This window comes from Pseudophryne corroboree, chromosome 6 (assembly GCF_028390025.1).
Source record: "Pseudophryne corroboree isolate aPseCor3 chromosome 6, aPseCor3.hap2, whole genome shotgun sequence".
In the NCBI taxonomy this organism is placed as follows: Eukaryota; Metazoa; Chordata; class Amphibia; order Anura; family Myobatrachidae; genus Pseudophryne; species Pseudophryne corroboree.
Window position 1 is genome coordinate 409,181,509 of NC_086449.1, and position 22,682 is coordinate 409,204,190.

General features: G+C 45.7%; 2 protein-coding genes across 5 annotated transcripts in view; one reads left to right on the forward strand and one right to left on the reverse strand.

Moving 5' to 3' along the window:
- The window catches only part of DCLRE1C (DNA cross-link repair 1C), a 221,405-nt gene that overhangs the window by 153,245 nt on the left and 45,478 nt on the right, over positions 1 to 22,682 (reverse strand). The window lies entirely within an intron of this gene.
- MEIG1 (meiosis/spermiogenesis associated 1) overlaps positions 1 to 22,682 on the forward strand; it is a 114,306-nt gene that overhangs the window by 68,524 nt on the left and 23,100 nt on the right. For 3 of the 4 annotated variants that reach the window (XM_063926923.1, XM_063926925.1, XM_063926924.1), the window contains 2 exons: positions 7,218 to 7,421; positions 9,689 to 9,781. In XM_063926923.1, coding sequence (XP_063782993.1) covers positions 7,263 to 7,421; positions 9,689 to 9,781 — 252 coding nt within the window. In that variant the 5' untranslated portion in view covers positions 7,218 to 7,262. The remainder of the gene's footprint in view (positions 1 to 7,217; positions 7,422 to 9,688; positions 9,782 to 22,682) is intronic. The other variant, XM_063926926.1, reaches the window with a different exon arrangement.

Sequence of the window (22,682 nt, forward strand, 5' to 3'; positions counted from 1 at the left end):
TTGGAGAGTGATAAATAGCACGATGATAAAGTACCAACCAGTCACCTCCTAACTGCCATGTTACAGGCTGTGTTTGAAAAATGACAGGAGGTGACTGGTTGGTACTTTATCACCGTTCTATTTATCACTCTCCAAGGCTTGATAAATCTGGCCACTAGTTCCATCTGTTTTTTCTTCGACCTTTATTCTAAAAAAAATGTGTTAAACCTGTATTATAGAAAATTTCCTTTATTGTGGACCGTTTTTTTGCTGTTGTTATTTTTATAAACTCTAGTAGAGCATATGTGATGGTTATTCACTATTTACATCACCCTGGGTGCACTTTCATCCCATGTGTCATTTAATGGGCTAAGCTACTTTCAAATTCCGAGCATGAAATGCACTTTTGGTCAAATATATATATATATATATATATATATATATATATATACATATACACACACACACACACACACACACACACACACACACACACACACACACACACACATACAGTTGCAAGAAAAAGTATGTGAACCCTTTGGAATTTCCTGGATTTGTGCATAAATTGGTCATAAGATGTGTTCTGATCTTCATCTAAGTCACAACAATAGACAGTCTGCTGAACCTAATACCACACAATTATATGTTCTCATGTTTTATTGAACAAACCATGTAAACATTCACAGTGCAGGGTGGACAAAGTATGTGAACCCCTAGGCTAATGACTTCTCCAAGAGCTAATTTGAGTCAGGAGTCAGCCAACCTGGAGTCCAATCAATGAGACGAGATTGGAGGTGTTGGTTAAAGCTGCCCTGCCCTATAAAAAACACACACCAGTTTTGGGTTTGCAATTTTCAAGAAGCATTGCCTGATGTGAACCATGCCTCACAGAAAAGAGCTCTCAGAAGACCTACGATTAAGGATTGTTGACTTGCATAAAGCTGGAAAGGGTTACAAAAGTATCTCTAAAAGCCCTGATGTTCATCAGTCCATGGTAAGACAAATTGTCTATAAATGGAGAAAGTTCAGCACTGTTGCTAGTCTCCCTAGGAGTGGGCGTCCTGTAAAGATGACTGCAAGAGCACAGCGCAGAATGCTCAGTGAGGTGAAGAAGAATCCTAGAGTGTCAGCTAAAGACTTACAGAAATCTCTGGCACATGCCAACATCTCTGTTGACGAATGTACCATACGTAAAACACTGAACAAGAATGGAGTTCATGGGAGTATACCACGGAGGAAGCCACTGCTGTCCAAAAAAAACATTGCTGCACGTTTGAAGTTTGCAAAAGAGCACATTAATGTTCCACAGCACTACTGGCAAAATATTCTGTGGACAGATGAAACCAAAGTTGAGTTGTTTGGAAGGAACACACAACACTATGTGTGGAGAAAAAAAGGTACAGCACACCAACATCAAAACCTCATCCCAACTGTGAAGTATGGTGGAGGGGCATCATGGTTTGGGGCTGCTTTGCTGCCTCAGGGCCTGGACAGATTGCTGTCATCAACGAAAAAATGAATTCCCAAGTATATCAAGATATTTTGCAGGAGAACTTAAGGCCATCTGTCAACCAATTGAAGCTCAACAGAAGATGAGTGATGCAACAGGACAACGACCCAAAGCACAGAACTAGATCAACAACAGAATGGCTTCAACAGAAGAAAATACGCCTACTGGAGTGGCCTAGTCAGAGTCCTGACCTCAACCCAATTGACATGCTGTGGCATGACCTCAAGAGAGCGATTCACACCAGACAACCCAAGAATATTGCTGAACTGAAACAGTTTTATAAAGAGGAATGGTCCAAAATTCCCCCTGACCATTGTGCAGGTCTGATATGCAACTATAGGAAACGTTTGGTTGAGGTTATTGCTGCCAAAGGAGGGTCAACCAGTTATTAAATCCAAGGGTTCACATACTTTGTCCACCCTGCACTTTGAATGTTTACATGGTGTGTTCAATAAAAACATGAGAACATATAATTGTTTGTGTGGTATTAGTTTCAGCAGACTGTGTTTGTCTATTGTTGTGACTTAGATGAAGATCAGAACACATTTTATGACCAATTTATGCACAAATCCAGGAAATTCCAAAGGGTTCACATACTTTTTCTTGCAACTGTATATACACTACCGTACAAAAGTTTGGAGTCACCCAGACAATTTCCTTATTTTTGAAAGAAAAGCACTTTTTTTAAAATGAGGATTACATTAAATTAACCAGAAATACACTCTATACAGTGTTAATGTGGTAAATGACTATACTAGCTGCAGTTTTTTAAAGGAATATCTACATAGGTGTATAAAGGCCCATTTCCAGCAACCATCACTCCAGTGTTCTAATGGTACATTGTGTTTGCTACTCACGTCAGAAGACTGATGGATGATTAGAAAACCCTTGAAAAGTCTTGTGCCGTTATGTTAGCACAGCTGAAAACGGGTTTGCTTGTTAGAGAAGCTGTAAAACTGGCCTTCCTTTGAGCTAGTTGAGTATCTGGAGCATCACATTTGTGGGTTCGATTATACTCTCAAAATGGCCATAAAAAGAGAACTTTCATGTGAAACTCGACAGTCTATTCTTGTTCTTCGAAATGAAGGCTATTCCATGCGAGAAATTGCCAAGAAACTGAACATTTCCTACAACGGTGTGTACTACTCCCTTCAGAGAACAGCACAAACAGGCTCTAACCAGAGTAGAAAGAGAAGTGGGAGGCCCCGGTGCACAACTGAGCAAGAAGACAAGTACATTAAAGTCACTAGTTTGAGAAATAGACGCCTCACAGGTCCTCAACTGGCAGCTTCATTAAATGGTACCCACAAAACGCCAATGTCAAAGTCTACAGTGAAGAGGCGACTCCGGGATGCTGGCCTTCTAGGCAGAGTGGCAAAGAAAAAGCCATATCTGAGACTGACCCATAAAAGGAAAATATTAATATGGGCAAAAGAATACAGACTTTGGACAGAGGAAGATTAGAAAAAAGTGTCATGGACAGACAAATCGAAGTTTGAGGTGTTTGGATCACACAGAAGAACATTTGTGAGATGCAGAACAAGTGAAAAGATGCTGGAAGATTACCTGATGCCATCTGTCAAGCATGGTGGAGGTAATGTGATGGTTTGGGGCTGCTTTGGTGCTGGTAAAGTGGGAGATTTGTACAAGGTAAAAGGGATTTTGAATAAGGAAGGCTATCACTCCATTTTGCAACGCCATGCCATACCCTGTGGACAGCGCTTGATTGGAGCCAGTTTCCTCCTCCAACAGGACAATGACCCAAAGCACACCTCCAAATTATGCAAGGGAAGAAGCAGGCAGCTGGTATTCTGTCTGTAATGGAGTGGCCAGCGCAGTCACCAGATCTCAACCCCATTGAGCTGTTGTGGGAGCAGCTTGACCATATGGTACTCAAGAACTGCCCATCAAGCCAATCCAACTTGTGGGAGGTGCTTCAGGAAGCATGGGGTGAAATTTCTTCAGATTACTTCAAAAAATTAACAGCTAGAATGCCAAAGGTCTGCAATGCTGTAATTGCTGCAAAAGGAGCATTCTTTGACGAAAGCAAAGTTTGAAGGACAAAATTATTATTTCAAATAAAAATAATTATTTTTAACCTTGCCAATGTCTTGACTATATGTTCTATTCATTATGCAACTAATTTGATAAATAAGAGTCAGTTTTCATGTAAAACACGAAATTTTCTGGGTGACCCCAAACTGTTTAACGAATGGTAGTGTGTGTGTGTATGTATGTATATATATATATATATATATATATATATATATACAGGTATATGACTTTTGTATCCATTAGCTAACCTCTATGACAGGGTAGTGGGAACTGACAGGTAGGAAGGGGTCTATAATAGTGCAAATATAAAGGCGCATAAGGAAGCATCATAGTTAAGTGGGAAAAGATTTAAATACTGTAATTAGGGTAAATATGCAGATAGTGCACTATTACACAAAAGGCCATACACACAAATCTCTGACCTAAATGAGTAGGAATGATGGTTAGTTATTTCCTGTATTGGCCTATGTGTTGTGTTGGGAATTTCATTGTGAAAATAGTTTGCTTCTACTTTTCACACTACACTAGAATGAAAAGAGCTAAATTAACCAAAGATGGCCACACACCTTTATATAAAATAAACTACTGTGCTACTGTGCTATGGAGACATTTTCTGTGACATCATCAAGTTGCCAGATCTCAGTACATTGGCTCTGGATTATCACATGGGATCATTATCACATTCTTTCAACATTAACAGCTGTTCTTACATTATGCCAGCTAGGGAGCAATGTTGCCAATTCAGCTTGAAGTAAAGTTCAGTGTATATGCAGATTTTTCCACTACACATATTCTCAAATTGCATCTAATAGCCCCATTTATTGAGCCACGGATTTTGCTACATAGTCACATCAAAACACTAATCATAAGTGCCTAGTACGCTATTTGTGAACTAAGGGCCTTAATCAGAGATGGATGCAGGATTAATGTAGTTGGCATGCCGACTAACAGGCACTATTCCCACTCGTGGGTGTCCATGACACCTATAGAGTGGGAATAAAACCTGTGGCGAGCCCCGGGCATCTAAAAGTCGGGATCCCAGCGTCGGTATGGAGATCACCGGTCACGCAAACCCAACCCGATCAGATATCACCGACTATTGGCTTATGCTTAATCCATGACTCCTAACAATCCCAACTTCAGCAGGACAGTCCTGCTTTTCAGTCACTGTCTTGCTGTGGGCGGGGAAGGGGGGGGGGGGAAGGCGCTAGTCACTGAGCAGATAAATTGAGACGTGCATATGCCAGGAGAGGCTGGGGGCTACCTACCAACTCCCAGGGCACTGTGCAAGCCCACAGTGTGACAAGAACATGTTCAATAGGGTGTGGCCTCAAACACCATCATCAATGGTCATGACCATTTTCTGGCATGTACATGAAAATCCTGACCAAGTCCTTCCCAAATCTGCAAATTTAAACAACCACCTTTGGGACAAAAATCAAGTACACTATTTACAAACTAGTAGGCAAGATTGGGAGAAAAAGTAGCACAATAAAAGAAAAAGTACACAAGGCAGGTCCAATATGAGTGACCCTCATCATGCATCATTATGCTTAACCACTGAATGGCATGGTCACACGTGATGCGACTGGAGCCAGGTGTACATTACCTGGCTTGGTCACATCACATGCTACGTGCTGCCCCCGAAGTGCACTGCCCCCGGGCTCTCTGGACCCACCAGCGTCCAATGCCTCCCGGACCCGGCAGTGACGCAGCAGTCTCTGACCGCAGACATCCCTGCCAAAATCACGCCCCAGAATGCCTGTGCATCCAGCATTCTGGAGTGCATGACCCAGAGAAGCACAGTGTGGGGATGGGAACTTCATTCCTCTCCCAGCACATTTTAGCTGATTTCTTTGTATGCAGAGATGCAGGGGTGGTTTATAAAACATGGTGTGTTGTTTTGTTTTTTTGCTACTAAGGGGCAGTGGGGGATACTATTATTAGGATTTCAGACCAGTGGGGTGTCTAACCAATGGGGGGGGGGGGGGGTCCTTCCTCTTTTCTTCAGGAGGTCTTCTTTCCCCTCTCCCCTCACAGCACAGCACCCCTCACAGCAAAGTACCCCTCTCCCATCAGAGCACCTTTTACGGCTATGAACCTCTCTCCCCACACAGAACAGCACAGAACCTCTCCCCTCACAGCAATGCACACCTCTCAGCACAGCACTCCTCTCCCATAACAGCACTCCTGACCTTATAGCGCAACACCCTTCTCCCATCACAGCATCAATCACAGGATAGCACCCCACAGCTCACTTATCACAGCATCCCTCAGTGGGATGCACCCAATACAGCACAGAACCCCTCACCCATCATATCACAGCACCCCTCATAGCTCAATACTTCTCTCCCATCATAGCACCCTCAAAGCAAAGTGGGGAACCGAATGATTGTGACTCACAGTCCTTGACGGCAGCAGCATCATCCTCAGTGTGGCGCTCTGGCTTCATATCCAGTGTAATGATTGGGCCAGCCCTGCTGCTCCATGGAATTATCGAATTTGGCTACGACCAAAGGCCGTGATTGGTTCGCAGCCACTTTTGACCGGCACTGGAAGCAGCCATGCTGTCACTGTCCCAGCTGTGGCTGCTGAAGTGAAGTTGTTCATACTGACACCCTTTATGCATAATATATATATATATATATATATTTAAATTTGCTCTTGATGTGCAAGGCCTTCCGGGATGTTTATCATCTTTGACATCCTTACTACTGTCACTAAATCTTTTGTGCCATTCAAATACACATGCATGTGACATACAATCTGACCTGTAAGCCTTGGTTAGTATACAGAAAGGTTTGGTGGATGTTTAACATGTTGCTCTACTTTTGAACTAAGCATTTTTATGATGGATGGGAAAAACACAACTTGTTTGAACGTTGTTTGACAGCAAACTACTGTATCTGTGCAAGAGGGTTGAAAGTTGCTAAACTGTTTTGGGATAGTCCAGGGTCAATGTTCCCCTTCTCCCTTTTAACTCACGCAGTATGGCTTATTTTTTACAAGTACAGTCTCGTTATTTAATAGCCACTCGTATATGGCCTGAATGTGAAAAATGAGTTTCATCTGAATACAGCTGAAACTAACAGTACAAATGTAGCCTTGTACATCTTTGCTGCGAGGCGTATGCATGGGCATATGCCTCACGGCATGCTGCAAGGCACGCCGGGCTGTGCAGTCACACTTAGCAATCACCCATAGACTTTATTAGCGAGCCCATGCCTCACAGTCAAAGGCACACTAGTCATGCCATACATGTACGCATTGCTGGATGTAGTGTTCATTCTAGCACCTTGCACCTTTCAAATCCTGTGCAGTTCCTCTTTCCTGCATGGGGTGTCGCTCTCTGCTCTGGTGCTTCTCAGCGCACACAGGTCTGTATCACAGCACTGAGTAACAGATCAGAGTGTGCTGAGAAGCACCACAACAGAGAGTGACACTCCAGGCAGGAAAGAGGTACTGCACGCATTTTGAAAGGTGCAGGGTGCTAGAATGAACACTAGCTGGATGAGCATGGCGACATCTGTATGTAGTTGCACAGCAATTGGAGGACTGCATGTTGCCTACCCCTGGGGTGGAGAAGCTGTATGTGAAAGCTTACATTCTAAATATATACGTAATGTTGTCCAACCTCAGTTCTTAAAAATAGTTTATTTTGCTCTCCCAGAAATCAATTTGATGTGATTGAGTACAACCAGAAGATCTTAGTGCAATGTCTGGAGAAGAGTCTGGCGCCATTAGCTGTGATGTTAAACCAAAATCAATGACTCGTGCAAAGCAGTGGTCTGATGACATTGAAAACTTGTACAGATTCCAAACAGCTGGATATAGAGATGAAGTGGAATACATGCATATAAAGCAAGTAGAAATGGTAAGTGCTTTACATTGTACCCAGTTCTTTATTTACAGCACTCTGATTCTAGAATTGGAGATTCTATAGTGGAGCTTAGTAGACTGAAAAAGTACATGTAAAACTTACTGAATGATAATGAAAAATGATAAATATTTATCTTGCTATAATACAATGATCAGATTTGTTTATTGATTGGGGAACAGGGGACCAGCTTCAGATTGGATAAAAAATAATTTACCGGGGTTTCACTAATAATTGAATTATTCCTGCAATTTACTTTTCTTTTAATTTTTATCATTAATGCATATAAAATGTGGAGAAATTCTTAACCAGATTTTGTTCAGCTTTTATTCTCACAGCATGCCTGGTTTTAGAATTCTGCCTGGGAAGTTGCTTGTGTCTAATAATATCTTGAACTGTATAATTCTACTCTGTAATGCTTATAGGGGTTTATTTAATGGTAATGACCAAATCAATCATAAAAACAGTACAGTACACCCATTAACTGAAGCACCCTAACAGTCAATTGTTTTTGTTTAAACAACTAAATCTGCTTTCAGTATTATAATAAATTAAGCACAGTTATGATTGTGTGGTTGTCATGCCTGTGGTTGCCATTGATAGGACAGTTAACGGGGAACATTGCTTTTATTAATATTGCATAATTTGCCTCTTGCTAGAAAAGGGATAGAGGTGTTTACAGAGAAATGCATCACTGGAAACAGATTGTCATGAGCCACCGCCGTGGCTCATCCCTGTTTGCATACTGTTTATGTTTTTATTTTGTGTTTCTGCTAGCATTACAGGTTTTCTCATGTACTTGGTTAGGGTACTGTTGTGAGTTGCCTTTGGTGAGTATGTGTAACTGCAGCCTGTCTCCTGTATGTGTGGCCTGTGCAGTTTTACCTGTTAGATAATTAGGCCATTATGTGGTGAGTCTGTGTAACTGCAGCCTGTCTCCTGTGTGTGTGGCCTGTGCAGTCTCACCTGTCAGATAATTAGGCCATTACCTTGTGTCTGGCTTCCAGCCATCCTGATTGGGGCGTGCTTTCTTTATTACCCAGCCTGCCATTCACCTGTGGCCAGTGATAGCTACATGTTCCTGTTTGTACCTGTGTCCGGGCCCTGTCCTATGGTGGAATCTTGAACCTGTGCAATTGGTTCTATTATGCTACTTGTGATCTCTAGTTAGAATCCTGTGTACCGTCCTGACAGAAACCTAAATTCATTACCCGTCACCTGAGTTCCTGCTTCAGTGAAAACCTGTCAGCTCGTATGAGATCCTGTCTGCCTGTGTTGAACCCATGACCCGGATAGCTTGCCAGATTGATTACCTGACCAGAACCAGCTATCCGTGTACTCAGGTTTTTGTGGAGTTTCCACACAGACACTGCTTGCCTGCATTTCTGTATTATAACCCCTGCTGAGCATTGTTGCTTTCACAGTTTATTGTCCCTTATAACATCTTTGAGCATTGTTGCTTTCACAGTTTATTAAGTTGCTTATTACATCTTATGCATTGCTGCATTCACAATCACTCGTATATTCAGTGTCATAGCTTTCAACACTCTGTGCCTTGGTTCCTATGTTGGGATCACATAATCTGTTCCTGGTCTTTTCTGTATTCTCTCCCATTGGTAGTCACGCTAGTCTTAGTTAGCTTTCCCCTTATTTACCCTCAGTCTCAGTTGGTGCCTTGTTACCTTGTAAGATCTGGGGGCTTCGGAGTCTGGGTGGACCTAATTTGCCCATTCAAACGCGGCTGCTGTAGGAGAAGACTAGCTCTGCAGGCACCAACCGACCGTCCCCAGTTGCCACCCAGTCCCCATAGTTCCAGATACTCAGTTCATAACACAGATGCTCTGTGTAGGGAGCAGGTAAATATTAGCATATCATTATTACAAAGAATATTATCTATGGCACAATCTGTAAAAGGGAAATAATTGCCATTATTTGATAAGAAAATATAATTTTTTTAAAGTTATTTTAATATAAAATCTTAATTATAGGAGCCTACATTTTCTATCCCACAACCCTCTCATTTGAAATCACTGCCCTGGTAAATACATATTCTAGTAATAATTATGAAATATAATATTTAAAAAAAAACAAAAACTAAAACTTGAGATGACCGCTATAGTCTGAATTGAACATGTGCTGGTAGAGACCATGATTTATCCTGCTGTTAATTGAGATTAATACTGTATGCTGCTGTTAGCCTACAGGGTTCACATTCTAAAAAAAATAATGCTTCTTTTCTGATATGGCATGTGTTGTCTAGCTAGCACGTATGCAGGATGTTTCATGCAAAGGACACCACAGTGGGACTTGAATTGCCAACTCAGGGTTTCAGCAGTGCAGCGTCAATAAAAGAGGCGGTAAGCCTGAACAATACTGTTTATAGCTCAATAGCATTTGCAATATATTGTGAAATCCTGTACCTACAGTACTATACTGATCCTCTCCATTCTAAAAGGAGATCGTTTAGCATGGACTACCCCCTATATGGATCGACCCTTAAATGATCCCTATGACAGCGCTACCCAAATACCATGTTGTTTTGGGCTTTATTATGGAATTAAGGATGAGCTGGCTTGTATGGGTCACCAGAAGAACTGGAATAATTATTTGCACAATCCCTAACTGACACTTATCTTAAGAAATAGGGTAAGAAAAGTGGTAGCCACCTTATACCCTTTGTTCCCCCTATCTCTTGATTTGCCCACCTTCACTGAGGAAGAACTCGTAAATCGCCCCAGATTTTTAACAGTGCAAAAATGAAATCACTGCAGTGAAAATAATCCTGCACATGTGCACTCTTTATGGCAATTACCAGACATCAGTAATAAAATGCCTTAACACAGGCACAATACAGGAGTACTGTCTACATTCTCTCAAGAACTTTTATTTATTAATCTTCAGAAATCAGTATACAGCCATCATCCCAGAGTGCTATACTGATCTTGACCCCTTGTCTTTGGTTGATGACACCCTCTGGCTTTGACCCCTAGCTATTGTTTGGACTTTGATTTTTGTTGAGTATCAGACCACTCTGCTGGTGCTTAAATTATTTATTTTTTTGTTTATTAGTAATTTTTTTATATAGCGCACCAAATTATGTTGCGCTTTACAATTGGAAACAACAGGCCCTGCTCGCAAGCTTACAATATAAAGTGAAATAGGGACTGATACACAAGTATAGGCACTATCTATTACATAATGGTCCACCGGATTCCACAGGCTCATGGTGGGCTGCATGATATGGTCACACATCAATGATGAACCGGGTTCAGGAAGAAGGGAAAGTGAAGGAAGAGAAAATAAGATTTTACTCACCGGTAAATCTATTTCTCGTAGTCCGTAGTGGATGCTGGGGACTCCGTAAGGACCATGGGGAATAGACGGGTTCCGCAGGAGACTGGGCACTCTAAGAAAGATTTAGTACTACTGGTGTGCACTGGCTCCTCCCTCTATGCCCCTCCTCCAGACCTCAGTTAAGGAAACTGTGCCCGGAAGAGCTGACATCACAAGGAAAGGATTTTGGAATCCAGGGTAAGACTCATACCAGCCACACCAATCACACCGTATAACTTGTGATAACATACCCAGTCAACAGTATGAACAACAACAGAGCATCAGACAAACCTGATGCAACCATAACATAACCCTTATTTAAGCAATAACTATATACAAGTATTGCAGAAGAAGTCCGCACTTGGGACGGGCGCCCAGCATCCACTACGGACTACGAGAAATAGATTTACCGGTGAGTAAAATCTTATTTTCTCTAACGTCCTAGTGGATGCTGGGGACTCCGTAAGGACCATGGGGATTATACCAAAGCTCCCAAACGGGAGGGAGAGTGCGGATGACTCTGCAGCACCGAATGAGCAAACACAAGGTCCTCCTCAGCCAGGGTATCAAACTTGTAGAACTTTGCAAAAGTGTTTGAACCCGACCAAGTAGCTGCTTGGCAAAGCTGTAATGCCGAGACCCCTCGGGCAGCCGCCCAAGAAGAGCCCACCTTCCTTGTGGAATGGGCTTTTACTGATTTTGGAGGCGGCAAGCCAGCCGCAGAATGAGCCTGCTGAATCGTGTTACAGATCCAGCGAGCAATAGTTTGCTTTGAAGCAGGAGCACCCAGCTTGATGGATGCATACAGGATAAACAGCGAGTCAGGTTTCCTGACTCCAGACGATCTGGCTACATAAATCTTCAAAGCCCTGACTACATCTAGTAACTTGGAATCCTCCAAGTCACGAGTAGCCGCAGGCACCACAATAGGTTGGTTCACATGAAAAGATGACACCACTTTTGGCAGAAATTGCGGACGAGTCCGTAATTCTGCCCTGTCCATATGGAAAACCAGATAGGGGCTTTTACATGACAAAGCCGCCAATTTTAGACCACTTTCCACGTGAGATATTTTAACTCCACGGTCTTAAGCGGCTTAAACCAGTGAGATTTCAGGAAACTCAACATCACGTTAAGATCCCAAGGTGCCACTGGTGGCACAAAAAAGGGGCTGAATATGCAGCACTCCCTTTACAAACGTCTGAACTTCAGGAAGAGAAGCTAGGTTTTGTATGAAAGAAAATGGATTGGGCCGAAATCTGGACCTTAATGGACCCCAATTCTAGGCCCAAAGTCACTCCCGACTGTAGGAAGTGAAGTAAACGGCCCAGCTGGACTTCCTCTGTAGAGGCATTCCTGGCCTCCCACCCAGCAACATATTTTCGCCGTATACGGTGATAATGTTTAGCCGTCACGTCCTTCCTAGCCCTTATCAGCGTAGGAATAACCTCTTTTCTACTAGGATCCGGCGTCCAACCGCCATGCCGTCAAACGCAGCTGCGGTAAGTCTTGGAACATACAAGGTCCCTGCTGCAACAGATCCTGCCCTAGAGGCAGAGGCCATGGGTCCTCTGTGAGCATTTCTTGCAGCTCTGGATACCAAGTCCTTCTTGGCCAATCCGGAACAATGAGTATTGTTCTCACTCCTCTTTTCCTTATGATTCTCAGCACCTTGGGTAAGAGAGAAAAAGGAGGAAACACATTAACCGACTGGAACATCCACGGTGTCACCAGTGCGTCTACAGCTATCGCCTGAGAGTCTCTTGACCTGGCGCAATACCTCTGTAGCTTTTTGTTGAGGCGGGATGCCATCATGTCCACCAGTGGCAGTTCCCACCGACCTACAATCTGCGCGAAGACTTCTTGATGAAGTCCCCACTCTCCCGGGTGGAGGTCGTGCCTGCTGAGGAAGTCTGCTTCCCAGTTGTCCACTCCCGGAATGAACACTACTGACAGTGCGCTTGCGTGATTCTCCGCCCAGCGAAGAATTCTGGTGGCTTCTACCATCGCCACCCTGCTCCTTGTGCCGCCTTGGCGGTTTACATGAGCCACTGCGGTGATATTGTCTGACTGAATCAGAACCGGTTGGTCGCGAAGCAGGGTCTCCGCTTGACTTAGGGCGTTGTATATGGCCCTTAGTTCTAGGATATTGATGTGAAGGCAAGTCTCCTGCCTTGACCACAGCCCTTGGAAATTTCTTCCCTGTGTGACTGCCTCCCACCCTCGGAGGCTTGCATCCGTGGTCACCAGGACCCAGTCCTGAATGCCGAATCTGCGACCTTCGATAAGGTGAGCACTCTGCAGTCACCACAGGAGAGACACCCTGGCTCTGGGGAATAGGGTGATTAACCGATGCATCTGAAGATGTGATCTGGCCCACTTGTTCAGTTAGTCCCATTGGAAGGTCCTCGTATGGAACCTGCCGAAGGGAATGGCCTCGTATGATGCCACCCTCCTTCCTAGGACTCGAGTGCAGTGATGCACTGACACCTGTTTTGGTTTTAATAGATTCCTGACCAGTGTCACGAGCTCCTGAGCTCTCTCTATCGGGAGATAAAACCTTTTCTGGTCTGTGTCTAGGGTCATGCCTAGGAGAGGCAGATGAGCTGTAAGAACCAACTGCGACTTCGGAATATATAGAATCCAGCCGTGTTGCCGTTACACTTCCAGAGAAAGTGATACGCTGTTCAGCAACTGCTCTCTTGATCTCGCTTTTATGAGGAGATCGTCCAAGTACGTGATAATAGTGACACCTTGCTTCCGCAGGAGTACCATCATTTCCGCCATTACCTTGGTGATTATTCTCAAGGCCGTGGAGAGACCAAACGGCAACGTCTGAAATTGCGAATGACAATCCCGTACCGCAATTCTGAGGTACGCCTGATGAGGTGGATAAATTGGGACATGAAGGTATGCATCCTTTATGTCCCGAGTCACCATAAAATCTCCCCCTTTCAGGCTTGCAATAACCGCTCTTAGCGATTCCATCTTGAACCCTTTCAGGTTCAGGGATTTTAAATTCAATATGGGTCCGACCGAACCGTCTGGTTTCGGGACTACAACATGGTCGAATAATAACCCCCTCCTTGTTGAAGGAGGGGAACCTTGACCACCACCTGTTGAAGATACAATTTGTGAATTGCAGTTAACACTGTTTCCCTCTCGTGGGGGGAAGCCGGCCGGGCCGTCGGTGAGGGGGCATCTTCTCAAAGTCCAGCTTGTATCCCTGAGACACAATATCTATTGCCCAGGGATCTAACAGGAAGTGAACCCACTTGTGGCTGAACTTACGAAGGCGTGCCCCCACCGGGCCTAGCTCCGCCTGTGGAGCCCCAGCGACATGCGGTGGATTTTTGTAGAGGCCGGGGAGGACTTCTGTTCCTGGAAACTAGCTGTGTTGTGCAGCTTCTTTCCTCTGCCCCCGCCTCTGGCAAGAAAGGACGCACCTCGGACTTTCTTGTTTCTTTATTCGAAAGGCTGCATTTAATAACGTCGTGCTTTCCTAGGCTGTGCAGGAATATAAGGCAAAATATCAGAATTACCAGCTATAGCTGTGGAGACCGGGTCCGAGAACCCTTCTCCACACAATCCTCAGCCTTCCATATGCCTCTTAAGTCGGCATCATCTGTCCATTGCATATTCTACAGGACACGTCAAGCAGAAATCGACATAGCTTTGACTCTAGGACCCAGTATACCCATGTCTCTTTGGGCATGTTTTATATATATATATACCCATCTCTTAAGACAGCATCTTTAATAAATATATATCTCTATATATACATATATATCTATATGCATACTAGGGTCTCAATCTCTGCTGATAAAGTACCTGTCCACAGCGCTATAAACCCATGCCGACACAATCGCCGGTCTGAGTAGTGTACTAGAATGTGCACGCTATCTGCAGGATCCTTGAGAATAGCTAGTGCTGCCTTCTGTGCAAACGTGACACCCTAGGGGAAGATTCCCATCACATCCTGGCCCTAGTGGGGAAAGGATACTGCCTGAGAATTTTTTGTGGGAAGCTGCAGTCTCGTCTGGAGATTCCCACTCTTTTTCATCATGAGAGGAGAGAAATTTACCTCAGCTTTCTTCCCCTTAACATGTGTACCCTTGTGTCAGGGACAAATGAGTCATCAGTGATATGCAAATCATCTTTTATTACAATAATCATATTTTGAATACCTTTCAGCCATTTTGGCTGTAACTTTCATTATCGTAGTCGACACTGGAGTCAAACTCCGTGTCGATATCAGTGTTTATTATTTTGGATAGTGAGCATTGTGAGACTCTGAAGGAATCACACAGTAACTTAGTGTTAACCCAGTAGCTGCTGTATATATATTGTTTTTACGCCAAATTTATGTGCCCCCCCTCTCTTTTTCACCCTCTCTATCGTGCAGGGGAGAGCCTGGGGAGCTTCCTCTCAGCGGAGCTGTGGAGAGAAAATGGCTCTCCACATGGAAAATCAGATAGGGGCTTTTGTGAGACAAAGCCGCCAATTCGGACACCTGCCTCGCAGATTCCAAGGCCAACAACATGACCACTTTCCAAGTGAGAAATTTCAACTCAACTGTTCGAAGAGGTTCAAACCAGTGTGACTTAAGGAACTGTAACACCATGTTAAGGTCCCATGGTGCCACTGGGGGCACAAAAGGAGGCTGGATGTGCAGCACTCCCTTTACAAAAGTCTGGACTTCTGGGAGAGAAGCCAATTCCTTCTGAAAGAATATAGATAGGGCCGAAATCTGTACCTTAATGGAGCCTAACTTCAGCCCTATATCCACTCCTGTCTGTAGAAAGTTGAGAAAACGGCCCAGATGGAAAATAAGATTTTACTTACCGATAAATCTATTTCTCGGAGTCCGTAGTGGATGCTGGGGTTCCTGAAAGGACCATGGGGAATAGCGGCTCCGCAGGAGACAGGGCACAAAAAGTAAAGCTTTTTCAGATCAGGTGGTGTGCACTGGCTCCTCCCCCTATGACCCTCCTCCAGACTCCAGTTAGGTACTGTGCCCGGACGAGCGTACACAATAAGGGAGGATTTTGAATCCCGGGTAAGACTCATACCAGCCACACCAATCACACCGTACAACCTGTGATCTAAACCCAGTTAACAGTATGATAACAGCGGAGCCTCTGAAAGATGGCACTTCTTCAACAATAACCCGAATTAGTTAACAATAACTATGTACAATTTATGCAGATAATCCGCACTTGGGATGGGCGCCCAGCATCCACTACGGACTCCGAGAAATAGATTTATCGGTAAGTAAAATCTTATTTTCTCTATCGTCCTAGTGGATGCTGGGGTTCCTGAAAGGACCATGGGGATTATACCAAAGCTCCCAAACGGGCGGGAGAGTGCGGATGACTCTGCAGCACCGAATGAGAGAACTCCAGGTCCTCCTTAGCCAGAGTATCAAATTTGTAAAATTTTACAAACGTGTTCTCCCCTGACCACGTAGCTGCTCGGCAAAGTTGTAATGCCGAGACCCCTCGGGCAGCCGCCCAAGATGAGCCCACCTTCCTTGTGGAGTGGGCCTTTACAGATTTAGGCTGTGGCAGGCCTGCCACAGAATGTGCAAGTTGGATTGTGCTACAGATCCAACGAGCAATCGTCTGCTTAGACGCAGGAGCACCCATCTTGTTGGGTGCATACAATATAAACAACGAGTCAGACTTTCTGACTCCAGCTGTCCTTGCAATATATATTTTTAATGCTCTGACAACGACCAGTAACTTGGAGTCCTCCAAGTCACTTGTAGCCGCAGGCACTACAATAGGCTGGTTCAGATGAAATGCTGACACCACCTTAGGGAGAAAATGCGGACGAGTCCGCAGTTCTGCCCTGTCCGAATGGAAAATCAGATATGGGCTTTTGTAAGATAAAGCTGCCAATTCTGATACTCTCCTGGCAGAAGCCAGGGCTAGAAGCATGGTCACTTTCCAAGTGAGATATTTCAAATCCACCTTATTTAGTGGTTCAAACCAATGAGATTTTAGAAAGTCCAAAACCACATTGAGATCCCACGGTGCCACTGGAGGCACCACAGGAGGCTGTATATGCAGCACTCCCTTAACAAAGGTCTGGACTTCAGGGACTGAAGCCAATTCTTTTTGAAAGAAAATCGACAGGGCCGAAATTTGAACCTTAATAGATCCCAATTTGAGACCCATAGACAATCCTGATTGCAGGAAATGTAGGAATCGACCCAGTTGAAATTCCTCCGTCGGAGCACTCCGATCTTCGCACCACGCAACATATTTTCGCCAAATTCGGTGATAATGTTGCACGGTTACTTCCTTCCTTGCTTTAATCAAAGTAGGAATGACTTCTTCCGGCATGCCTTTTTCCTTTAGGATCCGGCGTTCAACCGCCATGCCGTCAAACGCAGCCGCGGTAAGTCTTGAAACAAACAGGGACCCTGCTGAAGCAAGTCCCTCCTTAGAGGTAGAGGCCACGGATCTTCCGTGATCATCTCTTGAAGTTCCGGGTACCAAGTCCTTCTTGGCCAATCCGGAACCACTAGTATCGTTCTTACGCCTCTTTGCCGTATAATTCTCAATACTTTTGGTATGAGAGGCAGAGGAGGAAACACATACACCGACTGGTACACCCAAGGCGTTACCAGCGCGTCCACAGCTATTGCCTGCGGATCTCTTGACCTGGCGCAATACCTGTCCAGTTTTTTGTTGAGGCGAGACGCCATCATGTCCACCATTGGTCTTTCCCAACGGGTTACCAGCATGTGGAAGACTTCTGGATGAAGTCCCCACTCTCCCGGGTGAAGATCGTGTCTGCTGAGGAAGTCTGCTTCCCAGTTGTCCACTCCCGGGATGAACACTGCTGACAGTGCTATCACATGATTCTCTGCCCAGCGAAGAATCCTTGCAGCTTCTGCCATTGCACTCCTGCTTCTTGTGCCGCCCTGTCTGTTCACATGGGCGACTGCCGTGATGTTGTCCGACTGGAGCAACACCGGTTTTCCCTGAAGCAGAGGTTCTGCCTGGCTTAGAGCATTGTATATTGCTCTTAGTTCCAGAATGTTTATGTGAAGAGACGTTTCCAGGCTCGTCCATACTCCCTGGAAGTTTCTTCCTTGTGTGACTGCTCCCCAGCCTCTCAGGCTGGCGTCCGTGGTCACCAGGATCCAATCCTGTATGCCGAATCTGCGGCCCTCCAATAGATGAGGACTCTGCAACCACCACAGAAGAGACACCCTTGTCCTTGGAGACAGGGTTATCCGTAGGTGCATCTGAAGATGCGACCCTGACCATTTGTCCAACAGATCCCTTTGGAAAATTCTTGCGTGGAATCTGCCGAATGGAATTGCTTCGTAAGAAGCCACCATTTTTCCCAGGACTCTTGTGCATTGATGTACAGACACCTTTCCTGGTTTTAGGAGGTTCCTGACAAGCTCGGATAACTCCTTGGCTTTTTCCTCCGGGAGAAAAACCTTTTTCTGAACCGTGTCCAGAATCATCCCTAGGAACAGCAGACGAGTTGTCGGCATTAACTGGGATTTTGGAATATTCAGAATCCACCCGTGCTGTTTTAGCACTTCTTGAGACAGTGCTAATCCCATCTCTAGCTGTTCTCTGGACCTCGCCCTTATTAGGAGATCGTCCAAGTATGGGATAATTAATACGCCTTTACCTGAGGTACCCCTAGTGTGAGGGGTAAATTGGAACGTGGAGATACGCATCCTTGATGTCCAAGGATACCATAAAGTCCCCCTCTTCCAGGTTCGCTATCACTGCTCTGAGTGACTCCATTTTGAACTTGAACTTCTTTATGTACAGGTTCAAGGACTTCAGATTTAGAATAGGCCTTACCGAGCCATCCGGCTTCGGTACCACAAAAAGAGTGGAATAATACCCCTTCCCTTGTTGTAGAAGAGGTACCTTGACTATCACCTGCTGAGAGTACAGCTTGTGAATGGCTTCCAAAACCGTCTCCCTTTCGGAGGGGGACGTTGGTAAAGCAGACTTCAGGAAACGGCGAGGTGGATCTGTCTCTAATTCCAACCTGTACCCTTGAGATATTATCTGCAGGATCCAGGGATCTACCTGCGAGTGAGCCCACTGCGCGCTGTAATTTTTGAGACGACCGCCCACCGTCCCCGAGTCCGCTTGAGAAGCCCCAGCGTCATGCTGAGGCTTTTGTAGAAGCCGGGGAGGGCTTCTGTTCCTGGGAAGGATCTGCGTGTTGCTGTCTCTTCCCTCGACCTCTGCCTCGTGGCAGATATGAATAGCCCTTTGCTCTCTTATTTTTAAAGGAACGAAAGGGCTGCGGTTGAAAAGTCGGTGCCTTTTTCTGTTGGGGAGTGACTTGAGGTAGAAAGGTGGATTTCCCGGCTGTAGCCGTGGCCACCAAATCTGATAGACCGACTCCAAATAACTCCTCCCCTTTATACGGCAAAACTTCCATATGCCGTTTTGAATCCGCATCGCCTGTCCACTGTCGCGTCCACAAAGCTCTTCTGGCCGAAATGGACATAGCACTTACCCGTGATGCCAGTGTGCAGATATCCCTCTGTGCATCACGCATATAAAGAAATGCATCCTTTATTTGTTCTAACGACAGTAAAATATTGTCCCTGTCCAGGGTATCAATATTTTCAATCAGGGACTCTGACCAAACTACCCCAGCACTGCCCATCCAGGCAGTCGCTACAGCTGGTCGTAGTATAACACCTGCATGTGTGTATATACTTTTTTGGATATTTTCCATCCTCCTATCTGATGGATCTTTAAGTGCGGCCGTCTCAGGAGAGGGTAACGCCACTTGTTTAGATAAGCGTGTTAGCGCCTTGTCCACCCTAGGAGGTGTTTCCCAGCGCTCCCTAACCTCTGGCGGGAAAGGGTATAATGCCAATAATTTCTTTGAAATTATCAGCTTTTTATCAGGGGCAACCCACGCTTCATTACACACGTCATTTAATTCTTCTGATTCAGGAAAAACTATAGGTAGTTTTTTCATACCCCACATAATACCCTGTTTAGTGGTACCTGTAGTATCAGCTAAATGTAACGCCTCCTTCATTGCCAAAATCATATAACGTGTGGCCCTACTGGAAAATACGGTTGAATCGTCACCGTCACCACTGGAGTCAGTGCCTGCGTCTGGGTCTGTGTCGACCGACTGAGGCAAAGGGCGTTTCACAGCCCCTGACGGTGTTTGAGTCGCCTGGACAGGCACTAATTGATTGTCCGGCCGCCTCATGTCGTCAAACGACTGCTTTAGCGTGTTGACACTATCCCGTAGTTCCATAAATAAAGGCATCCATTCTGGTGTCGACTCCCTAGGGGGTGACATCCTCATATTTGGCAATTGCTCCGCCTCCACACCAATATCGTCCTCATACATGTCGACACACACGTACCGACACACAGCAGACACACAGGGAATGCTCCTAACGAAGACAGGACCCACTAGCCCTTTGGGGAGACAGAGGGAGAGTTTGCCAGCACACACCAAAAGCGCTATATATATATCAGGGATAGCCTTATAATAAGTGCTCCCTTATAGCTGCTTTGTTATATCAAAATATCGCCATAAATTTGCCCCCCCCTCTCTGTTTTACCCTGTTTCTGTAGTGCAGTGCAGGGGAGAGACTTGGGAGCCGTCCTGACCAGCGGAGCTGTGAGAGGAAATGGCGCCGTGTGCTGAGGAGATAGGCCCCGCCCCTTTTCTGGCGGGTTCGTCTCCCGCTATTTAGAAAAATCAGGCAGGGGTTAAATATCTCCATATAGCCTCTAGGGGCTATATGTGAGGTATTTTTAGCCTTTATAGGTATTCATTTGCCTCCCAGGGCGCCCCCCTCCCAGCGCCCTGCACCCTCAGTGACTGCCGTGTGAAGTGTGCTGAGAGGAAAATGGCGCACAGCTGCAGTGCTGTGCGCTACCTTTAGAAGACTGCAGGAGTCTTCAGCCGCCGATTCTGGACCTCTTCTGACTTCAGCATCTGCAAGGGGGCCGGCGGCGCGGCTCCGGTGACCATCCAGGCTGTACCTGTGATCGTCCCTCTGGAGCTTGATGTCCAGTAGCCAAGAAGCCAATCCATCCTGCACGCAGGTGAGTTGACTCCTTCTCCCCTCAGTCCCTCGCTGCAGTGATCCTGTTGCCAGCAGGAATCACTGTAAAATAAAAAACCTAGCTAAACTTTTTCTAAGCAGCTCTTTAGGAGAGCCACCTAGATTGCACCCTTCTCGGCCGGGCACAAAAATCTAACTGGAGTCTGGAGGAGGGTCATAGGGGGAGGAGCCAGTGCACACCACCTGATCTGAAAAAGCTTTACTTTTTGTGCCCTGTCTCCTGCGGAGCCGCTATTCCCCATGGTCCTTTCAGGAACCCCAGCATCCACTAGGACGATAGAGAAATCTTCCGTATGAGCATTCTTGGCTTCACACCAAGAAACATACTTCCTCCAGATACGGTGATAATGTTTCGCCGTCACCTCCTTCCTAGCCCTTATCAGAGTAGGGATGACTTCCTCCGGAATACCTTTCCCAGCTAGGATTCGGTGTTCAACCGCCATGCCGTCAAACGTAACCGCGGTAAGTCTTGGAACATGCAGGGCCCCTGCTGCAACAGGTCCTCCCTGAGAGGAAGAGGCCATGGATCTTCTGTGAGCATCTCCTGAAGATGTGAATACCAGGCCCTTCGAGGCCAATCTGGAACAACGAGTATCGTCTGCACTCTTTCTCTTCTTATGATTCTCAATATTTTAGAGATGAGAGGAAGAGGAGGGAATACAAAGACCGACTGAAAAACCCATGGTGTCACCAGGGCGTCTACCGCTACTGCCTGAGTGTCCCTTGACCTGGCACAATACCTCCGAAGCTTCTTGTTGAGGCGTGACGCCATCATGTCTATTTGAGGAAGTCCACAAAGACTTATCTCTGCAAACACTTCTTGATGAAGTCCCCACTCTCCTGGATGGAGATCGTGTCTGCTGAGGAAGTCTGCTTCCCAGTTGTCCACTCCCGGAATGAAGACTGCTGACAGAGCGCTTACGTGATTTTCCGCCTAGCGCAGAATCCTTGTGGCTTCCGCCATTGCCACTCTGCTCCTTGTCCCGCCTTGGCGGTTTACATGAGCCACGGCTGTGACGTTGTCCAATTGAATCAGAACCGGTAGGTCGCGAAGAAGATTCTCCGCTTGTCGTAGGCCGTTGTATATGGCCCTTAATTCCAGTATGTTGATGTGTAGACAAGCCTCCTGGCTTGACCATGTTCCCTGAAAATTTCTTCTTTGTGTGACTGCTCCCCATCCTCGGAGGCTCGCGTCCGTGGTCACCAGAACCCAGTCTTGAATGCCGAACCTGCGACCCTCTAGAAGGTGAGCACTCTGCAGCCACCACAGGAGAGACACCCTGGCCCTGGGGGACAGGCTTATTTTCTGATGAATTTGAAGATGGGACCCAGAAGGTCCCACTGAAATGTCCTCGCATGAAACCTGCCGAAGGGGATGGCCTCGTAGGTCGCCACCATTTTTCCCAGTACACAAGTGCATTGATGGACCGACACCCTTTTTGGTTTTAACAGGTCTCTGACCATGTTCTGGAGTTCCTGGGCTTTTTTCATCGGGAGAAAAACCCTCTTTTGTTCCGTGTCCAGAATCATGCCTAAGAAAGATAGCCGAGTCGTTGGAACCAACTGTGACTTTGGTAGATTTAGAATCCAGCCATGTTGCTGCAGCACTCTCAGGGAGAGCGACACGCTTTTCAGCAACTGATCTCTCAATCTCGCTTTTATCAGGAGATCGTCCAAGTATGGGATAATTGTGACAGGAGCACCATCATTTCCGCCATTACCTTGGTGAAAATCCTCGGGGCCGTGGAAAGCCCAAACTGCAACGTCTGAAACTGGTAATGACAGTCCTGTACAGCGAATCTCAGGTACGCCTGATGAGGGGG